The sequence below is a fragment of the Papaver somniferum genome, chromosome 11 (genome assembly GCF_003573695.1).
Source record: "Papaver somniferum cultivar HN1 chromosome 11, ASM357369v1, whole genome shotgun sequence".
In the NCBI taxonomy this organism is placed as follows: Eukaryota; Viridiplantae; Streptophyta; class Magnoliopsida; order Ranunculales; family Papaveraceae; genus Papaver; species Papaver somniferum.
In genome coordinates, this window is record NC_039368.1 from 36,992,905 (window position 1) to 37,008,919 (window position 16,015).

Sequence of the window (16,015 nt, forward strand, 5' to 3'; positions counted from 1 at the left end):
AGCTGAAAACTTCGTCATTCAATATTTTCAAAATAGCTTAATTGGGTTTGTAAACAAGATCTTTTTTTAGCGAATATCCGATCAAAACTGAAATCGATTTACGATTTCGAAAAAACATTCAATTTTTCCACCAGGACAAAACCCCAATTTTCATAAGAAAGCGTTTGGAAAATATTTTAACATAAAACTTCCAAATCCCAATGTTTAAGGACAAGATAGAAGAGAAGATCAGGAAGAAGATTGGTCCTCTTTAGATTTGTTATTCGCTGAGCTTCAAAGTTGTTGAAGTTTTCTTCATGCTCGTATCTGGTTTTGCACACAGAACCTCCAACAGTTTCTCTCCTCAGTTTTGTCGCTTGTTTGTTGAAGATAACTCTCTATGGATGAAGTCTCATATTTACCCTTTACACTTCAGTCTCCGCAGCTGATAGATCAGTACTCACTTCACTGGAACTACTTCAAAACCAAAATTTGTAAAAGAAATCCAGCTACTATCCGTTCCCTATTCTCCGATCTAACTCCTCAGTTTGGAGTTGATCTGTCGAAACGGGTTTTGTGAAGTCTAAAATATTCAAGATATCGACACGAAACTTCAAGTGACTACAACCAAACATCAAAGATGTTACTTGGGAGTTTTAGAAGTTCACTAACTGCTCGAATCTGAAGGTGAAAATAAGCAAAGAAGAAGAAAACCAACACTTAAAACATCATAACTTTACTCGCTACTTCACGCAGCCAAGCAATTTGTTGACATAGTTTCGCGGCGGCTATTACCAAACGCCAATGGCCTTATTTGGGAGCTCTTGAAAATCTTCCTGTTAACTTGACTAACCAGACACAACCGGATTGAGAATCTTTCTTTCTATCGAAACCTTATAAATGAAGACCTAACTTTCTTAACTAAACGCGGAAAACAAACAATAATGGAAAGAGTCACACCAATTGAGTTTATCTCTTAGCATCGACCAGTACTCAAGGTGTTCTTAGGAGCTTTAGATTATCTCATTTGGTGGACGAAATCAAGGTATCCGAAGATGTTAGACGGTCCCCTTAGTCGGCGCCAGAATGTAGTAGCATAAAATCGCACACTACATCCAAGGGTGAAACTACTAAACTAAACCAAAGTGAAGATGCATGAACAAACATGAACACAAAGATATACGTGGTTAGGCATGATTACCTACGTCCACGGGGTGAAAGGAATGATTAATATTACTTCAAGTTTGGTTTCAAGTGATGGTCTGTCACAATAATGGCTTCTTTTCTCTCTAAGTGTGAACTTTCTCTCACTTACAACCTGCCTTTTACTCTCTTCAAGCCCTTATATTTATAGGCTAAGACTGGGATACAACGTAGTTACAATGTTAGTAATGGTGTATCTATCTTGTTGTTCCTCCTCGGGCCTACCTTGATGCTCCTCCGACTTGTTGGTGGGTCGATGTGGTTCAGGTTCCTGATGGCATTATACCCGAGGCAGATCCCTTGATGTTATTTGGTCCGATGTCGCCCTCTCCTTTCTCGTCCCTTTGTTTTGACTCGCTTCATTTGCTTGACCGAGTACCTTCTGATCTTCTGTCAGTTTTGTCAGATGATTGGAGACTTGTCACATCCGACATCTAGGTGGTTGTCACACTTGGCCCACGTGATTTCTCTTTCTTCGTGCATGCTCAAGCTATTCGGTGCTTCTTTTCCTTTGTTTCCTGGTACAACTTAGCTTAGGATCTTGCCACCTAACCCTGTGGATTATTTACACCTACCGTTATAAAGGACAACATAAATGAAACAAAAACGTCACATACACAAATTCAAACAAGGGAATTAGTAAACTCCTTACAACTGGCTCTAAGCTAATACGATGGAGATCAAATCTTTATATTCTACCTCATTATACGTTTGTCTGTTATGCATGCAGAAAAATAATCCACAACAAGAATGAAAATGACTTTGGAAACACCTATAAAATACTCTTAATCGTTTTCAGTACAATAAAATGTGTGCTATGAAATTTTTATGGTAAAGACGCCGGATAGAACAAGTCAGCATTGGTTTAGACACCAACACTTGGCACTCTTTCATTAAAGCCGGCCATTTCTCTAACCTTCATATAGACAAGAGATTCCACCTTCTCATACCCTTACTTCTGATTCAGATGTTCAGTTAGTCAGAATTGTAGTCTGGAGACAAGTTGATACCAATAGAAACTTCAAGTTTTCGCCAGCCAGAGAGAAGATATGGATAGATTAATAAGTTTAGAACCATCAAAGTTGGTTCCGATACGCATCGAGGCAGGTCAGAGATGTTACGGTGAGTTAACCTTACGTAATGTTATGTACACGATGCCTGTTGCATTTCGATTTCAACCTGTCAACAAACTTAAATATACTATTCGTCCACAAACTGGTATTATCTCGCCTCTAGCATCGGTCACTGTTGAGATCGTGTACGTTATGCCACTGAATTCGACTCTCCCCGACTATTTTCCGATATCGCGTGATGATTTCCTCTTGCATAGTGTTGTAGTTCCTGGTGCAGCTATTAAAGATTCAGCATCATCTTTTGATGCGGTTCCTAATGAGTGGTTTACTCTCAAAAAGAAACAAGTTTTTACTGATAGTGGAGTCAAAGTAATTTTCGTCGGGTCGCCGATTCTTGCTCAGCTCGTGTTAGATGGCTCAATGGAAGAACTTCGGGAAGTTCTAGAGAAGAGTGACTCATCCTGGCACCCAGCTGACTCAGTCGACTCATACGGTCAACCACTACTTCATTTGGCAATATCTCAGCGCCGAGCAGATCTCGTACAGCTTTTACTTGAGTTTGAGCCTGATATGGAAGCACGAAATCGGTCTGGTCGTACTGCACTTGAAGCTGCGGTTGCAGCTGGAGAAGCTCTGATCGTTGAACTTTTACTGGCGCGCCGAGTTAGTACTGATAGATCTGAGTCATCGGATTATGGCCCAATTCATTTGGCAGCTCAAGGAGGGCATTTAGAGATTATGAGACTATTACTGCTCAAAGGAGCTAATTTTGATACACCAACAAGTGACGGCCGTACACCGTTGCACCTTGCAGTTGCAGAGCGCAAAAGAGACTGTGTAAAACTCCTGTTAGCAAATGGTGCAAGGACTGATATCGGCAGTACAATTGATGGTGAGACGCCATTACATTTAGCTGCAAATTTAGGCGATGAACAAATGGTCAAGTTGCTACTACAAAAAGGAGCAAACAAATACATTCATGACAAATACGGTAAAACACCTTACGATATGGCAGCAGAATCGGGTCAATCCCGTCTTTATGACGTGTTGGGTTTAGGTGATCGGCTTTCGATTGCTTCACGGAAAGGCGAGTTACGTACAATTCACCGACTTCTAGAAAGGGGTGCATCCATTAATGGGAAAGATCAGCATGGCTGGACCGCACTGCACCGAGCAGCGTTTAAAGGAAAGATCGATATTGTCCGAATGCTGCTTGATAAGGGTGCAGACATTGATTCAAGAGATGAAGATGGGTATACTGCATTGCATTGTGCCAGTGAAGCTGGTCATGGTGAGGTTATTGAATTGCTTGTCAAAAGAGGTGTTGATATTGAAGCACAAACTAACAAGGGTTTATCTGCAGTGCATATTGCTGAGTCATTGCAGTACTCAGGGATTACAAGGATATTGACACAAGGGGGTGCGAATAATGATAATAGAATTGTGGGTTCGAAACTTGGTGGAAACAATTATGGGTCGTTTGGAACTGGTAAAGAGATGGAAAATAATGAAGTTATTATTAAAAAGAAACCAAGTCGAGGAAGAGCTATGAGGAGTAGTTTGGATAGGTCCATGCCTATGGCTGTTCTTTGATTCCTAAGGTATATGAATTCATTGTTGGCACTTTACGTGGAAATTTTCGTGGCTAAATCAAACATCTATATCATTCGGGTGTAATATCATGTATATGTAGTTTATTATTTTGTGGCTTATCACTATTAAGTTGTTTTCTTTGTCAGATCTGCGGATTTACTTACTTATTTCTCGATTGAGAACTTTCGAGCAAAATCGCTGATGGCAGGACCACCAACTTGATCAACAAGAAGTCACAAACTGATCGGCAGAAATAAATATCCAAGGATCAAAAGAAAGTTGGAATGTTGTTTGGTTGATATATTTTAATTAACTGTGTAAATTTAAGCTTTTACATTTTCTGCCACTGAATACGAAGACCTTTACATTTTATCTAGGATGCAGGCACTATCCGTTCACTGATGAATCACCATAGTGTGATGCACTCTTTATGGGATGAAATTATTGATGTTGAGATTATTAGTCCAATATCGTTTCGGTTATCTACGATCCTGTGGTTTATAATTTTTAGGGCCTCTCCATTCATTGTCGATTGGTTTTAAGTTGGATGCCCGTATTCTAACATGGTATCAGAACAAGCTATTTCGTAAGGAAGAAAAACAACATGAGACCTCCAGAGATGCAAGGTCATTACAATCCTTTAACTCTATGGCATGGATTATACTTGCATCTCTTGTTGAACTTCTTTTCTGAAGAAAAGCTATGGAACCGCTCATGATCCGCATCCAACCCGACATTGGACTCGATAGGGAGGCGAAAACGGGACAGATTCGGTGTCCAGGACGGGGACGAGGTTATAGATACTCACCCCATCAGAAACCCGACACTGGACTGGATAGGGAGGCGAAAACGGGACCGATTCGGTGCCCTAGGACGGGGACGAGACTATAAATACCCACCTCATCAGAATCAACCAAACTTTGAAAAAGCATGGGTCTAACATCCACACCCAATATTTCACTTAGCAATCTGTATGGACTAACTCCAATATACTTCCAAGAGAATCAACTAGACAGTCAGACTCAATCTTAAAAAAAGTATATCAAAGAGTTATATCTCAATCTCTTAATTCAATTCGCAATCAAACAACCAATAAGTTGCGAGCCCGATTGAATCTAAGATAGATAACTTGAACCGTACCAAAGACCAATGTTCAAGGATCAATCAATTTCAATCAACAAGCAGAGGTTTGATTTACCAATTGATCGATTCAACGAACAACCTGTGATATTTCAATAATATAACAAAATATAATGCGGAAAAGAAATAACACAGACACCAGAAGTTTTTTTAACGAGGAAACCGCAAATGCAGAAAAAACCCGGGATCTAGTCCAGATTGAACACACACTGTATTAAGCCGCTACAGACACTAGCCTACTACAAACTAACTTCGGTCTGGACTGTAGTTGAACCCCAATCAATCTCACACTGATCCAAGGTACAGTTGCGCTCCTTACGTCTCTGATCCCAACAAGATACTGCGCACTTCATTCCATTAGTTGATCTCACCCACAACTAAGAGTTGCTACAACCCAAAGTCGAAGACTTTAATAAACAAATCTGTCTCACATAGAAAAGTCTACAGGAACAGATAAATCTGTCTCCCACAAAAATACCTACGAGTTTTGTTCCGTCTTTTGATAAATCAAGGTGAACAGGAACCAATTGATGTACCGGACTTATATTCCCGACGAACAGCCTAGAAATATCAATCACCTCACAATAATCTTAATCGACTAGCAAAACAAGATATTGTGGATTCACAAACGATGAGACGAAGGTATTTGTGACTACTTTTCTATGTTGCCTATCGGAGATATAAATCTCAATCCAATCTTACGATTGTACTCAATCACGATAGAAACAACAAGATCAGATCACGCAACTACATAGAAAATAGTTGGGCCTGGCTTCATAATCCCAATGAAGTCTTTAAGTCGTTAACCAACTGGGTCTCGAGAGAAACCTAAGGTTAAAGGAGAATCGACTCTAGCTTACACAACTAGTATCACATGGGAGGTGTGGGGATTAGGTTTCCCAGTTGTTAGAGTTCTCCTTTATATAGTCTCCAAATCAGGTTTTGCAATCTAAGTTACCTTGGTAACAAAGCATTTAATATTCACCATTAGATGAAAACCTGATTAGACAAGCTAATATCTTTCAACCGTTAGATCGAACTTAGCTTGTTATACACAAATGAAATGTAACTTCATTTAGGTTTGAGTAACCGTACCTAAACGTGTACACCTAGTTGGTTCAACAATAGTTAACCAATGGTTAGCCATATGAGCACTTTCATACCAACCTTATTCATCTTCACCATAACTAGTTCAGATAACTCAAATGAACTAGTTAGAGAGTTGTTCAATTGCTTAGATCTCATAGAAGTATGCAAGACACAATCGAAGCAAAAGCGGTTTTGATTCACTCGAATCGGTTCATGAACATTATAGCCACGGTTTGCAAAGATTGCATTCCTCATTATATAAATGTTTTAGCTCATGAACAAACCGATTTCAGAAAGTAACCTACCTAAGTATGCGAATAGGTACGCGTACTTAAGTAACCGGATTGAGTTTGTTTTCACTTCCAAACTCCTGCAGAAATTCACGGACGTGAACTTTCCGCCAGTACGCGTACGGGTACGCATACTATCCCCGATTTCCAACAAACGCCAGTACGCGTATGGGTACACATACTTTGGGTTCCCGGTTTTGGACTTTTACACAAATGTGAAAACACACTATGCTTATATCCAAAGATAGTTACATGTTCTAAACTCTCATTTAAATCATTGAAACTTTCTTAGAGGATGTTATATAGTTGTTATTCACAGACTATTTTTCATCAAAGTGATTTTCAAGTTATTGAAATAATCAACATGACTTTCGTCACGAGTACAGATGAACTTGGCCAAAGTGAAAGCTTTCCAACACATATTTCAAGAAATAGATAAGCGACATAAACTCGGCTCGAAATAACAAATGTGTATAATCGAAGTCTATATAGCAATACGATTTTTGTCTCAAGATAGGAGATAGAATAGATAGACTTTTGAGTGATAGATAAGTTCAAGTATCCACATACCTTTTTGTCGATGAAGTTCCACCAGTTCCTTGAGTAGTTCTTCGTCTTTGCATGATGGACGCCGTGGAATCTAGAGCTCAACTACACTTACTATCCTAGTCCGAGACTTAGCTATATAGTTTTGGAAACTAAACTTGACAAACAAGCTTGAGATAGCAACACTTGCGACCTACCAGTGCTCTAACAAACTTCTTTTCTGAAGAAAAGTTATGGAACCGATCATGATCCGCAGCCAACCCGACATTGGATTGGATAGGGAGGAGAAAATGGGACCGATTCGGTGCCCTAGGGCGGGGATGAGATTATAAATACTCACCCCATCAGAAACCCGACATTGGACCGGATAGGGAGGCGAAAACGAGACCGATTCGGTGCCCTAGGAAAGGGACGAGACTATAAATACCTACTCATCAGAATCAACCGAACTTCTTTTCTGAAGAAAAGCTATGAAATCGCTCATGATCCGCATTCAACCCGACATTGAACTGGATAGGGAGGCGAAAACGGGACCGATATGGTTCCCTAGGATGGGGACGAGATTATAAATTTCACCCCATCAAAAACCCGACATTGGACTGGATAGGGAGGCGAAAACGAGACCGATTCGGTGCCCTAGGACGGGGACGAGACTATAAATACCCACCCCATTAGAATCAACCGAACTTAGTTTCAGAAACTTCTAGGGTTCACTACTTTTCCTCCGGATTGTTACTCTTGATATTGAGAGTTGCAGCTTCTGATTGTCCAATAATTTCAGAAACTTCTAGGGTTCACTACTTTTCCTCCAGATTGTTACTCTTGATATTAGGAGTTGTAGCTTCTGATTTTTCAAATTACAGAGACGTTAACAAGGGGAGGAGAGTCTGGTAAGACCTTTACAGATAAATGCTCTAGGCAAGGTCCAAATACTACTTCCAGTATTTTTGGTATTCCAAGCAAATACAAAGACGATGCCTCTCCAGTCGACTCACTTAGCGATTATCATACAGATGAATTTGATGATGATGAAGAAGAAGAATGTTTCCATCATGTTGTTTGCGTACATATAACTGTGGAAGAGCTTGCTTGTTCAAATTGGAACAGTGAACAGAATTTGGGATCCCGTAGGGTGCATGCTGTTAAGGAGTGCTTTACCCACTCCTCTATGGCATTTGTAATTGGGTCTTAGTTCGTTTTATTGGTGTTGTTATGTTCTCTCTTTTGGTAGTCCTTTATGTTTACTGGTATCTTAATAGTGAACAGTAAATTGATGAAGCGTTTTCATTTTTACTTATTTGGGAATCGCAGCTTGCAAGTTAAAAATAAAAATAAAATGGAACCGCTCATGAGACGTTGGGAGCATTTGTTTGAGAGAATTGTTCTTTTAAATCCTAACAAACACCTAATGAGGAAACCATTAACGGAAGCCAACTTTTCCTTAGCATCGAGTTCTTTTGTAGTGGTGGTGTTAGGGTTTTAGGGGTATTATTTGGATTTTCATGCACACAAGGAGGGTTTCAAAATCTCCAGCCATAGCCGAAAAGAGAAAGGATTCAAGGAAATAATAGAGGGATCGAACCCATTGGAGATATTATTTCGTAGGTTAAAATTTGAACCACTTTCTTTCATATTCATTATCATGTATTTAGAACATATCGAGTAGAATTTGGGTTTTTAAAAAAACTGCTGCCGCATACGATTTCATATACTCTAACATAAAAAGCTAAAGATTAGTGTGAATTAGCAATTTTAATTTGGATAAGAATATCTAAATTTAGATACTCTCATCCACACCCACATCATTAAAAAATTTAGTTTTAAAGATATTTTGCCCACTTTTTAGATTAAGTAACTTATAACTAAATGACAATTGTGTTAAAATAAATATGGATACAAATACTACCGGAAATGTTTATCAAAATATGATTTTATACGTATATAATGTTAAATAAAAACCTATTATTTAAGTTTCACATAGGATACGTACTCAAACACCATTGGAGATGCTCTTATTTATACAATGAATGATTCGTCAAGATAATTGTAAATAAATTCGAGATATTTGCAAAAGAGGATAAAGAAGAGATGAGATTTTCTAAGCTAGTAACAACAGAAGTTTATCCACCACAAGTGCAACAGAAGTTTATCTACTGCAACTCAACATTGTTGCTGATTTTCTGAAACAGCATAGCAATACCATATGCGTCGTTAAAACTCCTCAACACAAACAACAACAATATGTATTCTGGACTTTTAGTAGTTTCAAAAAGATGTTTGCATTTCCACATAGGACCCTTTTTTTTATGCTAGGAAAGAATAATGTTGTTTTGAGGTAAAAACTGATTCTGCTGGAAATGGTAAATTTGGGTGTGCCGCCGAGAAACGAATCTAAACCCTAAAAAAATGTACTGCACGGGAGTACTTTAGATTCGAGAGATCAATCTGTACAATTTTGGCCTGAACCAAGAAATGGTCGTTCAAGTCTTGCTTCGGTCACAAAATGAAGGAGAAGAGTTGATCTTAGGGAGGGAAGCGAAGAAGGTGTTGAGATCAGAATGGTTAACTCTGAAGGTGTGGTTGTTTTATGACTTGTATCAGAAGGTGGAACTTGTTTACGGAATGTAAGCTATAAGTTATTTGATGTTTTCTGGATACTTGTGTTAATAAGTTGAACACCTATTTATATAAGTTATAGTTGAACGTATCATAATTTCATAGGAAGTGAGAGTAGTTGAGTGATGCAGAAGTGAGGATCGTGTGAAAATGTGGAAAACCACGTCTTACAATGAGGGAAGACGAGTCGGTGTACACCCACTACTTCTCTGCTGCCACTAACAGTCCGCTTTGCCTGATATTTTCTCATAATGGGCGTGTTGCACGCCGCACGCTGTAAACCGCCAGACCAATACCCTGATGAATATCCCCCAGTTTGTGACATGTTTGATGTCTCGAGTATTTTCGTGGAAAATATGTAGCAGGTTGCTGAGTGGGTCTTGTTTGCAAGACCTAGTTATTTTGACAAATAACGCGCAAACTAGGCGGCGAGCGATCAAGCCATGAGGCTTGCCACAAGAAATAGCACGTAGCGCTTCTTAGGTCAAATAATTAAATTATTTATGAAATCGATGTTTGTAATCGATGCATGCAATGGATCGCTTTTAAGCAAGCAACTCAAAATAGTCGATGCTCATAAAGCATCGTTGTATAAAGATGCTTTAAATTAGTCGCGGAACTTAATGTCTTAAAAGGAGCATGATCGGCCATCTTCAGGAAGCTGTCAGGAGATATTCGTGCACGCCAAAGGTAAGTCGGTCAGTCCTTATAAGAGAGTGATGGATGGTAGCCATTTTGACATCTTATTGGTTGTCCCAAATTAGATCTAAAGCGGTTAAATTGGCTAGCCAAATTGAGTGGTTTGAGATGATTTCCGGTAGTTGTGGCTGCCGTTGAATTCATTTAATACCCTTGTAGGCTGCGCGACTAGACACCTTTGGGCAGCCGTTCAGAAGCCATACAGGTAGGTCGTGGTGGCTGATCGGTCTTCATGGAAGAGGAATGGATGGTGATCACGACGACATCTTATTGGTCGCCTAAAATTAGATATAGGCCGGTCGATTCGGCTAGCAAAGTTGGACAGACGAGATCTTTTTGCGACAATGATGTGTTGTCGCTGGTCGTAATGAAGTTGTTAAGGCCGTGCGGCCAACTTATCTTGAGCTAAAAGTTTTAGGTGTTAACCGCGGGAAGGGATTAATTCGATCGACCAGGGTTACATCCGAGCCGCTGATGAGCATATTCGTTCCTTGCCCATTGATTATAATTAAATCTAGGCCGATCAATTCAGCCGGCGAAGTTGGATGACCACGATTGATTTAAGACTGGCATATGTGGTCTTAATCCTTTAAATCCTTTTTTATCCGCGCGGACAGCCTAATTTTGGCTTGCGGTTAGGGTTGTTGCCGGCATGCTATGAGAATTCCGATTGGTTGGAATAAAAGTGGGAACGCCAGTGAGTATCATGGAGCTTGTCTGGCTGCGCTGGGAAGAGGCCAGGATCGTCGAATTGGCCGGCCAAAACGTATGGTCGTGATCGTTTTGAGACTGACATGGGAAGCCTATGTTCAATTCCTTAAGGAATTAGGCGTGCGACCAACCAACTTCCACTTTTAATCAAAAGTGTGTGATGTGATTTTAGAGCGATTTGATTGGTCGACGGGAAAGAGGGTCCAGCAAGCAATAATATGGGGCGTGGCCGGCTAGCCACGGGCAGTGCCTGCTAGGGCAAACTGGCCGGTCAAGTGGCGTGCCCGTGCCTCATTTTGCTGCTTCTTTTATTTGCCGCAGTTTCTCTTTTACTTCTTGTTTTCTACTTTTGGTAGGATTTTTCTCCTACTAGTCCATGGCGGATCAATTCCTAGCTTGCCTAGGTTTTGTCTCGACCAATGGGGTTCGATATATTGCGCAGGCTGCAAAAAAGACCTAATTTTTATAAATTAGTAAAATTAGGTTAGAAAGATTGAATTTTGTGGGCTGACACAAAATCATTCAATTTCTGGTGAATTTTGTGCATTCATACAAAATCACTAATTATATTTCAGAGGGAAGCATAACTTTGCGTGCCTCTAATTGAGTATTTCTATGCATATCTCAATCCTGACATTTCGGGACATTCATGCTACTCAGTTGCGAGCGAACACTAATTGTCATGTCTTGTCAACATCAAGAGTTCGGCTGGGGAATATAGCATAGAATAAATACTCGGCAGGCTCCAGCATTAGTTAGTAATGCGGCTAGGAGATTAAATACTCATTAGGCTCTACACTGGTGAAAAATTTGTCTAGGAGCTTGAGTTTCAATATAATATGAAGAGAGACATAGACATTCATCATATTTTGATATATTCTTCAAATTCCTTGCAGAATATAAACATATCAGGGTCTACTAATTCTGATGCTGAGTCAGGTAGACAGACTTTTACAGTTTTCGCCATATACTTAAAACCACCATCAACATTAAGTCCCCTGCTTAACACGTAACAGTGACATTGTTGCGGGGTAAGCACTAGATGGTGACATACGAAATTAAAATTGAAAATACGAAGCAGGTAGATATTACCAGGAAGATTCTAATCGGCCTTCAGCAACGGTACCGCACGGCCAATGGTCTTCGTAGTAGCATGTTGGTAGCTCGACTATGGGGTACGAGTGTTGTGGGCCCAACCATCTATTCCCGTTCATGGAGCAAGAAGGAATCCTTCTTCTGTTCGAACTCTGGAAACCACGTTCGTAAAAAGGGTATCGACCCTCTTCTTTTGTTGTTGCTCGTTCGGCTCCGTGCTTTCGTCTGCAGCAGCCGACTCCTCTTCGTCACTGTCAGCAGCTCCATCGTGCCAATCGTCAGCGGTAAGTTTAAGTACATATTGTTCTTTCTTTTTGCAAATATGAATTTTAGGTGTACGTATAACTTTCCCGGTTTTGAAATTTCATCAAATCCTGAGTGAACTCCATCTATCCTTTCCGGAATGTGTAATAAGGTCCTGTCTCCAGAAAAATGAGCATATAGCCTCTCCAGTGGATTTCAAAATTTGCCAAACTCCATTGTGTTCAATTGCAATATGAATTTACTTTAAGTTATTTGGTGCCTGGACTGCTGAGTCGCAATTAAAATGTTCCTTAAACTCCTGAGCATTGACTGGAACGAAATTGTATTTATTCTGACTCTTTAGCTCATATGCTTATTCTTGCCCTTCTGATTGTGATGAAGATATGATGCTTGTATGGGAAAAAACTTCCGCAGCCATTGGGTGGAGTAAACCAGCTGAGAAGCGTTCCGTTTACGATGTGCTACTATCAAGTCTTCAAGGACTTCGTATCAGGAGACACCCTTTGAACTATCTTCTGAATCTTGGATTGTTGTAGGAATGGGATGTGATTGAGAAGTCCCCAATTACACTTTTGTTTGATTACTAGAGTTGTATTCTTGAGTCGGCTTGGGAATACAATGCAGTCTTGTAAGGAGTTGTAGATGCGCGTTAGATCCGATGGCATGGTCGGATATGTGAAAATATCTTTGCGGCATACTTTTGGAGTCTTTGATGCACGTGTACGGCTTCATGTTGAGGAATTACTGCAGCTCGTAAAGCTTTGACAGTGATGATGTTGATATCAAAAATAACCTGGTCGAGGGACGTGAAGACATCCTGTGCTGGCAGTCCCCGGGTGTAATTATCCCGAGCCTATTTTCTCCTGAAAGATGTACTTCTATTGCATTTACTGGTAAGGTGGTTGACGAATTGGTGAAGGAGGCAATCTTTTGGATTCGTCATTTGTTGATCAATGAGCGGGAGTCGCATTTGATAAATCTGTATTGTATTCAAACTTTTGGCAGCCCATGCACCCCTTCCATAGGAAATTGGAAATCTAGAAACACTGAATCTGACTTTGTCGGCGATGTGGTTGTTGACGCGCAGATTCATGCATGCCTTGGTAGGCGGTACTGAGTTCTAAGTAGGTGATGTGGCAGACATGATGTGGTTGGTCTGTGTAGCTTGCTGAGGCGCGACTTTCCTCTTTGATTCTTCACTGACAACAAACCTTATGAATGGCGGAACCAAATATTGCTTGTTGGTCAGGCGCCTTCCAGACATGGAGGTAATGATATCCTTACGCTACCTCTTTGAAGAGTGGTAACCTTGTCATGGTTTCTTGGTTGACCATGTCTTCTGAGATGAATAAGTCCTTGACAGTGAAGGGATTTTGTTTGAGCCTCAGTCTCCAAGTGTGGTTTACGTGGTTCTATCTTTTATGGTTGGTGGGTTTACCATAATAAAGATATCACCATCTTGCCTCCGTACTGGTGACTCTATTACTTCCTCCATGGGAAAATAAAATATGCAGAAGTTCGAATTAATTTCGTTCGTAGTTGTTGTTGCTATGGTGAAGCTCTGGATGGTATCAACAAACGAGCAGCAACGGTTCTTAGCAGCAGGTGCGATCAGAAGAGACTGCATTTTCGTGGAAACAAAACAGATTGGTTGGAGCTTACAGAGCAAACTACTAATTCTCATTGTAAGTATCTTTCTAAAAAATTTAAAGAAGAAATTTGAAAGACCAATAAGGCTAAACTAATTAGCTTTCTTAGCACTTTGAGTTTTAGGAAGTAATACCAAAAAAAATAGAATTTAGTTCATTTGATATGTAGCATCTCCTCCAGCAATACTGAATTGCCAAAACTACATCCTTCCCAATGATTTCCCAGCATTTCCTGTAGAACCATCCACCAAACCCATCAATACCAGGAGCACTATCTGGATCCATCTCATGCATATCTACCTTTATTTTATTTGCACTGGGAACTTAATCAATCAAAAACCTATCACCATTTGACAGAACCTCAGGAATAACTCTCATGATATTTTCAGAAATTTGAAATTCATGAAATTTGAATTTTGATTCAAAATGCTTCTCCAAAATTTCTGAAATTTCCTGTTGAGTAGCAACAAGATTACCATTTTCATCTTCCACCTCAGTTATTGAGTTGTGGGCTTGTCTTATATTCATATTTGTATGAAAGAACCTTGTATTTGTTGCACCATCCTTCAGCCATTTATTTCTGGATTTTTGATGAAGAATTTCAGTATGCTTCCTAGTTACAATTTCTTGAATTTTCTCTAGTTGTAACAAGATCATTCAACAACTTTACATCCTTTGGATTTCTGTCAGAAATTATAACTGTCTTCATAACATCTTCATCTGCTTTGAGAAGCTTTGCATTTACATCCCCAAACACCTCTAAATTCCACCTTTTCAACATAATCTTTATATTTTTAATTTTTTCATAAATGTAAAAATTGGAGTACCATTAATTTCCTTATTTCATTCATCTTCAACCACCTTCGTAAAACCTTCATGTGATAACCAAACTTTTAAAGATCTAAAATAAGCATTGTAAGGCTTTGGAATTGTAATATGAGCACCACACAAAGGACTGTGATCAGAGATTCCTCTAGTCCCAACTTTATATTCCCAATTTGGGTAGAGATCCAGCCATTTTGCATTATAAACTGCTCGTCCAAATTGCGGAGATTTTTTTTATTGCAGTCCTGTTATTGCATCATGAAAATTGTACACCAGTTTTAGGAGCATTTATTAACCCACAAGAATTAAGACAGTGATTAAGTTCCATCATAGCAGCTCTAAGAGGCTTCCTACCTCATTTTTTCTCATCCATCCATTGTTAAAATCATAGACAGTGATTTTAATACAACATTAAAATCACCTATCACCATCCAAAGAAGATTGAAGTTATTAATTATTTCAAGCTCCTTTCATAAGTCTCTTCTATCAATAGTTAAGTTTGTTCCATGAACACCAGTCACCAAAACACCACCCACATTCACAGTGATAGCCTGCCTTGTTATAGAAACCACACTGGGATCAGATATAAAATTATTCCAGCATAACCATATATTACCTTTTCTTCCATCACAACTATTGTGAATTATCATACATATCATACAAATTAACCTCATCATTTTAGCATATTTTGAAGTAGCACTCACTTTTGGTTCAACAATCCAAACCAAAGAAGGACTAAAATTCTTAACTAACATCTGTAACTTGTTTTTGGCTTTGTTTCTCCTTAAGCCTCTGACATTCCAGTATAGAATTCTCATTTGGAAGAGAGATTTTGAAGAGTATGACTCTTTTTCACATTATCATTTTTTCCAACATTTTTTGCAGCATGTTTCCTTGTAGTAATCATGCTTACAGGTTTAGTAGCTGTGTATTTGGTATTTTTGGTACCTCGGAAATTACCTCCTTGCTAACTACTGATGGAACCACTTTGTCAACATTTATAGTAGAAGCAGACCGCAAATCCAACATTTTACTTACCTCCAAAGGAGGAAAATCATCATTAGCAATAAGAACATTTTCACTAACCTCATCAGAAACTTCAAATCTGCCAGATGGAATTTCTCCTTCTTCCAAACATTTTCCTTGATATATCACAGAATGAGATGATACTTCATTTGTTACCTCCCCACAATTAGTAGCAGAACAATTAGGATCACAAATGTCAAAACCAAAAATCATGTCA

The 16,015-nt window shown here is 39.3% G+C and overlaps 1 protein-coding gene across 1 annotated transcript; it reads left to right on the forward strand.

Moving 5' to 3' along the window:
- Nucleotides 1-2,213: 2,213 nt before the first annotated feature.
- On the forward strand, nt 2,214-3,848 carry LOC113321024 (ankyrin-1-like). The gene has a single exon (XM_026568904.1). The coding sequence runs from the start codon at nt 2,232-2,234 to the stop codon at nt 3,846-3,848; it is 1,617 nt and encodes a 538-aa protein (XP_026424689.1). The 5' UTR covers nt 2,214-2,231.
- The last annotated feature ends 12,167 nt before the right edge of the window (nt 3,849-16,015 follow it).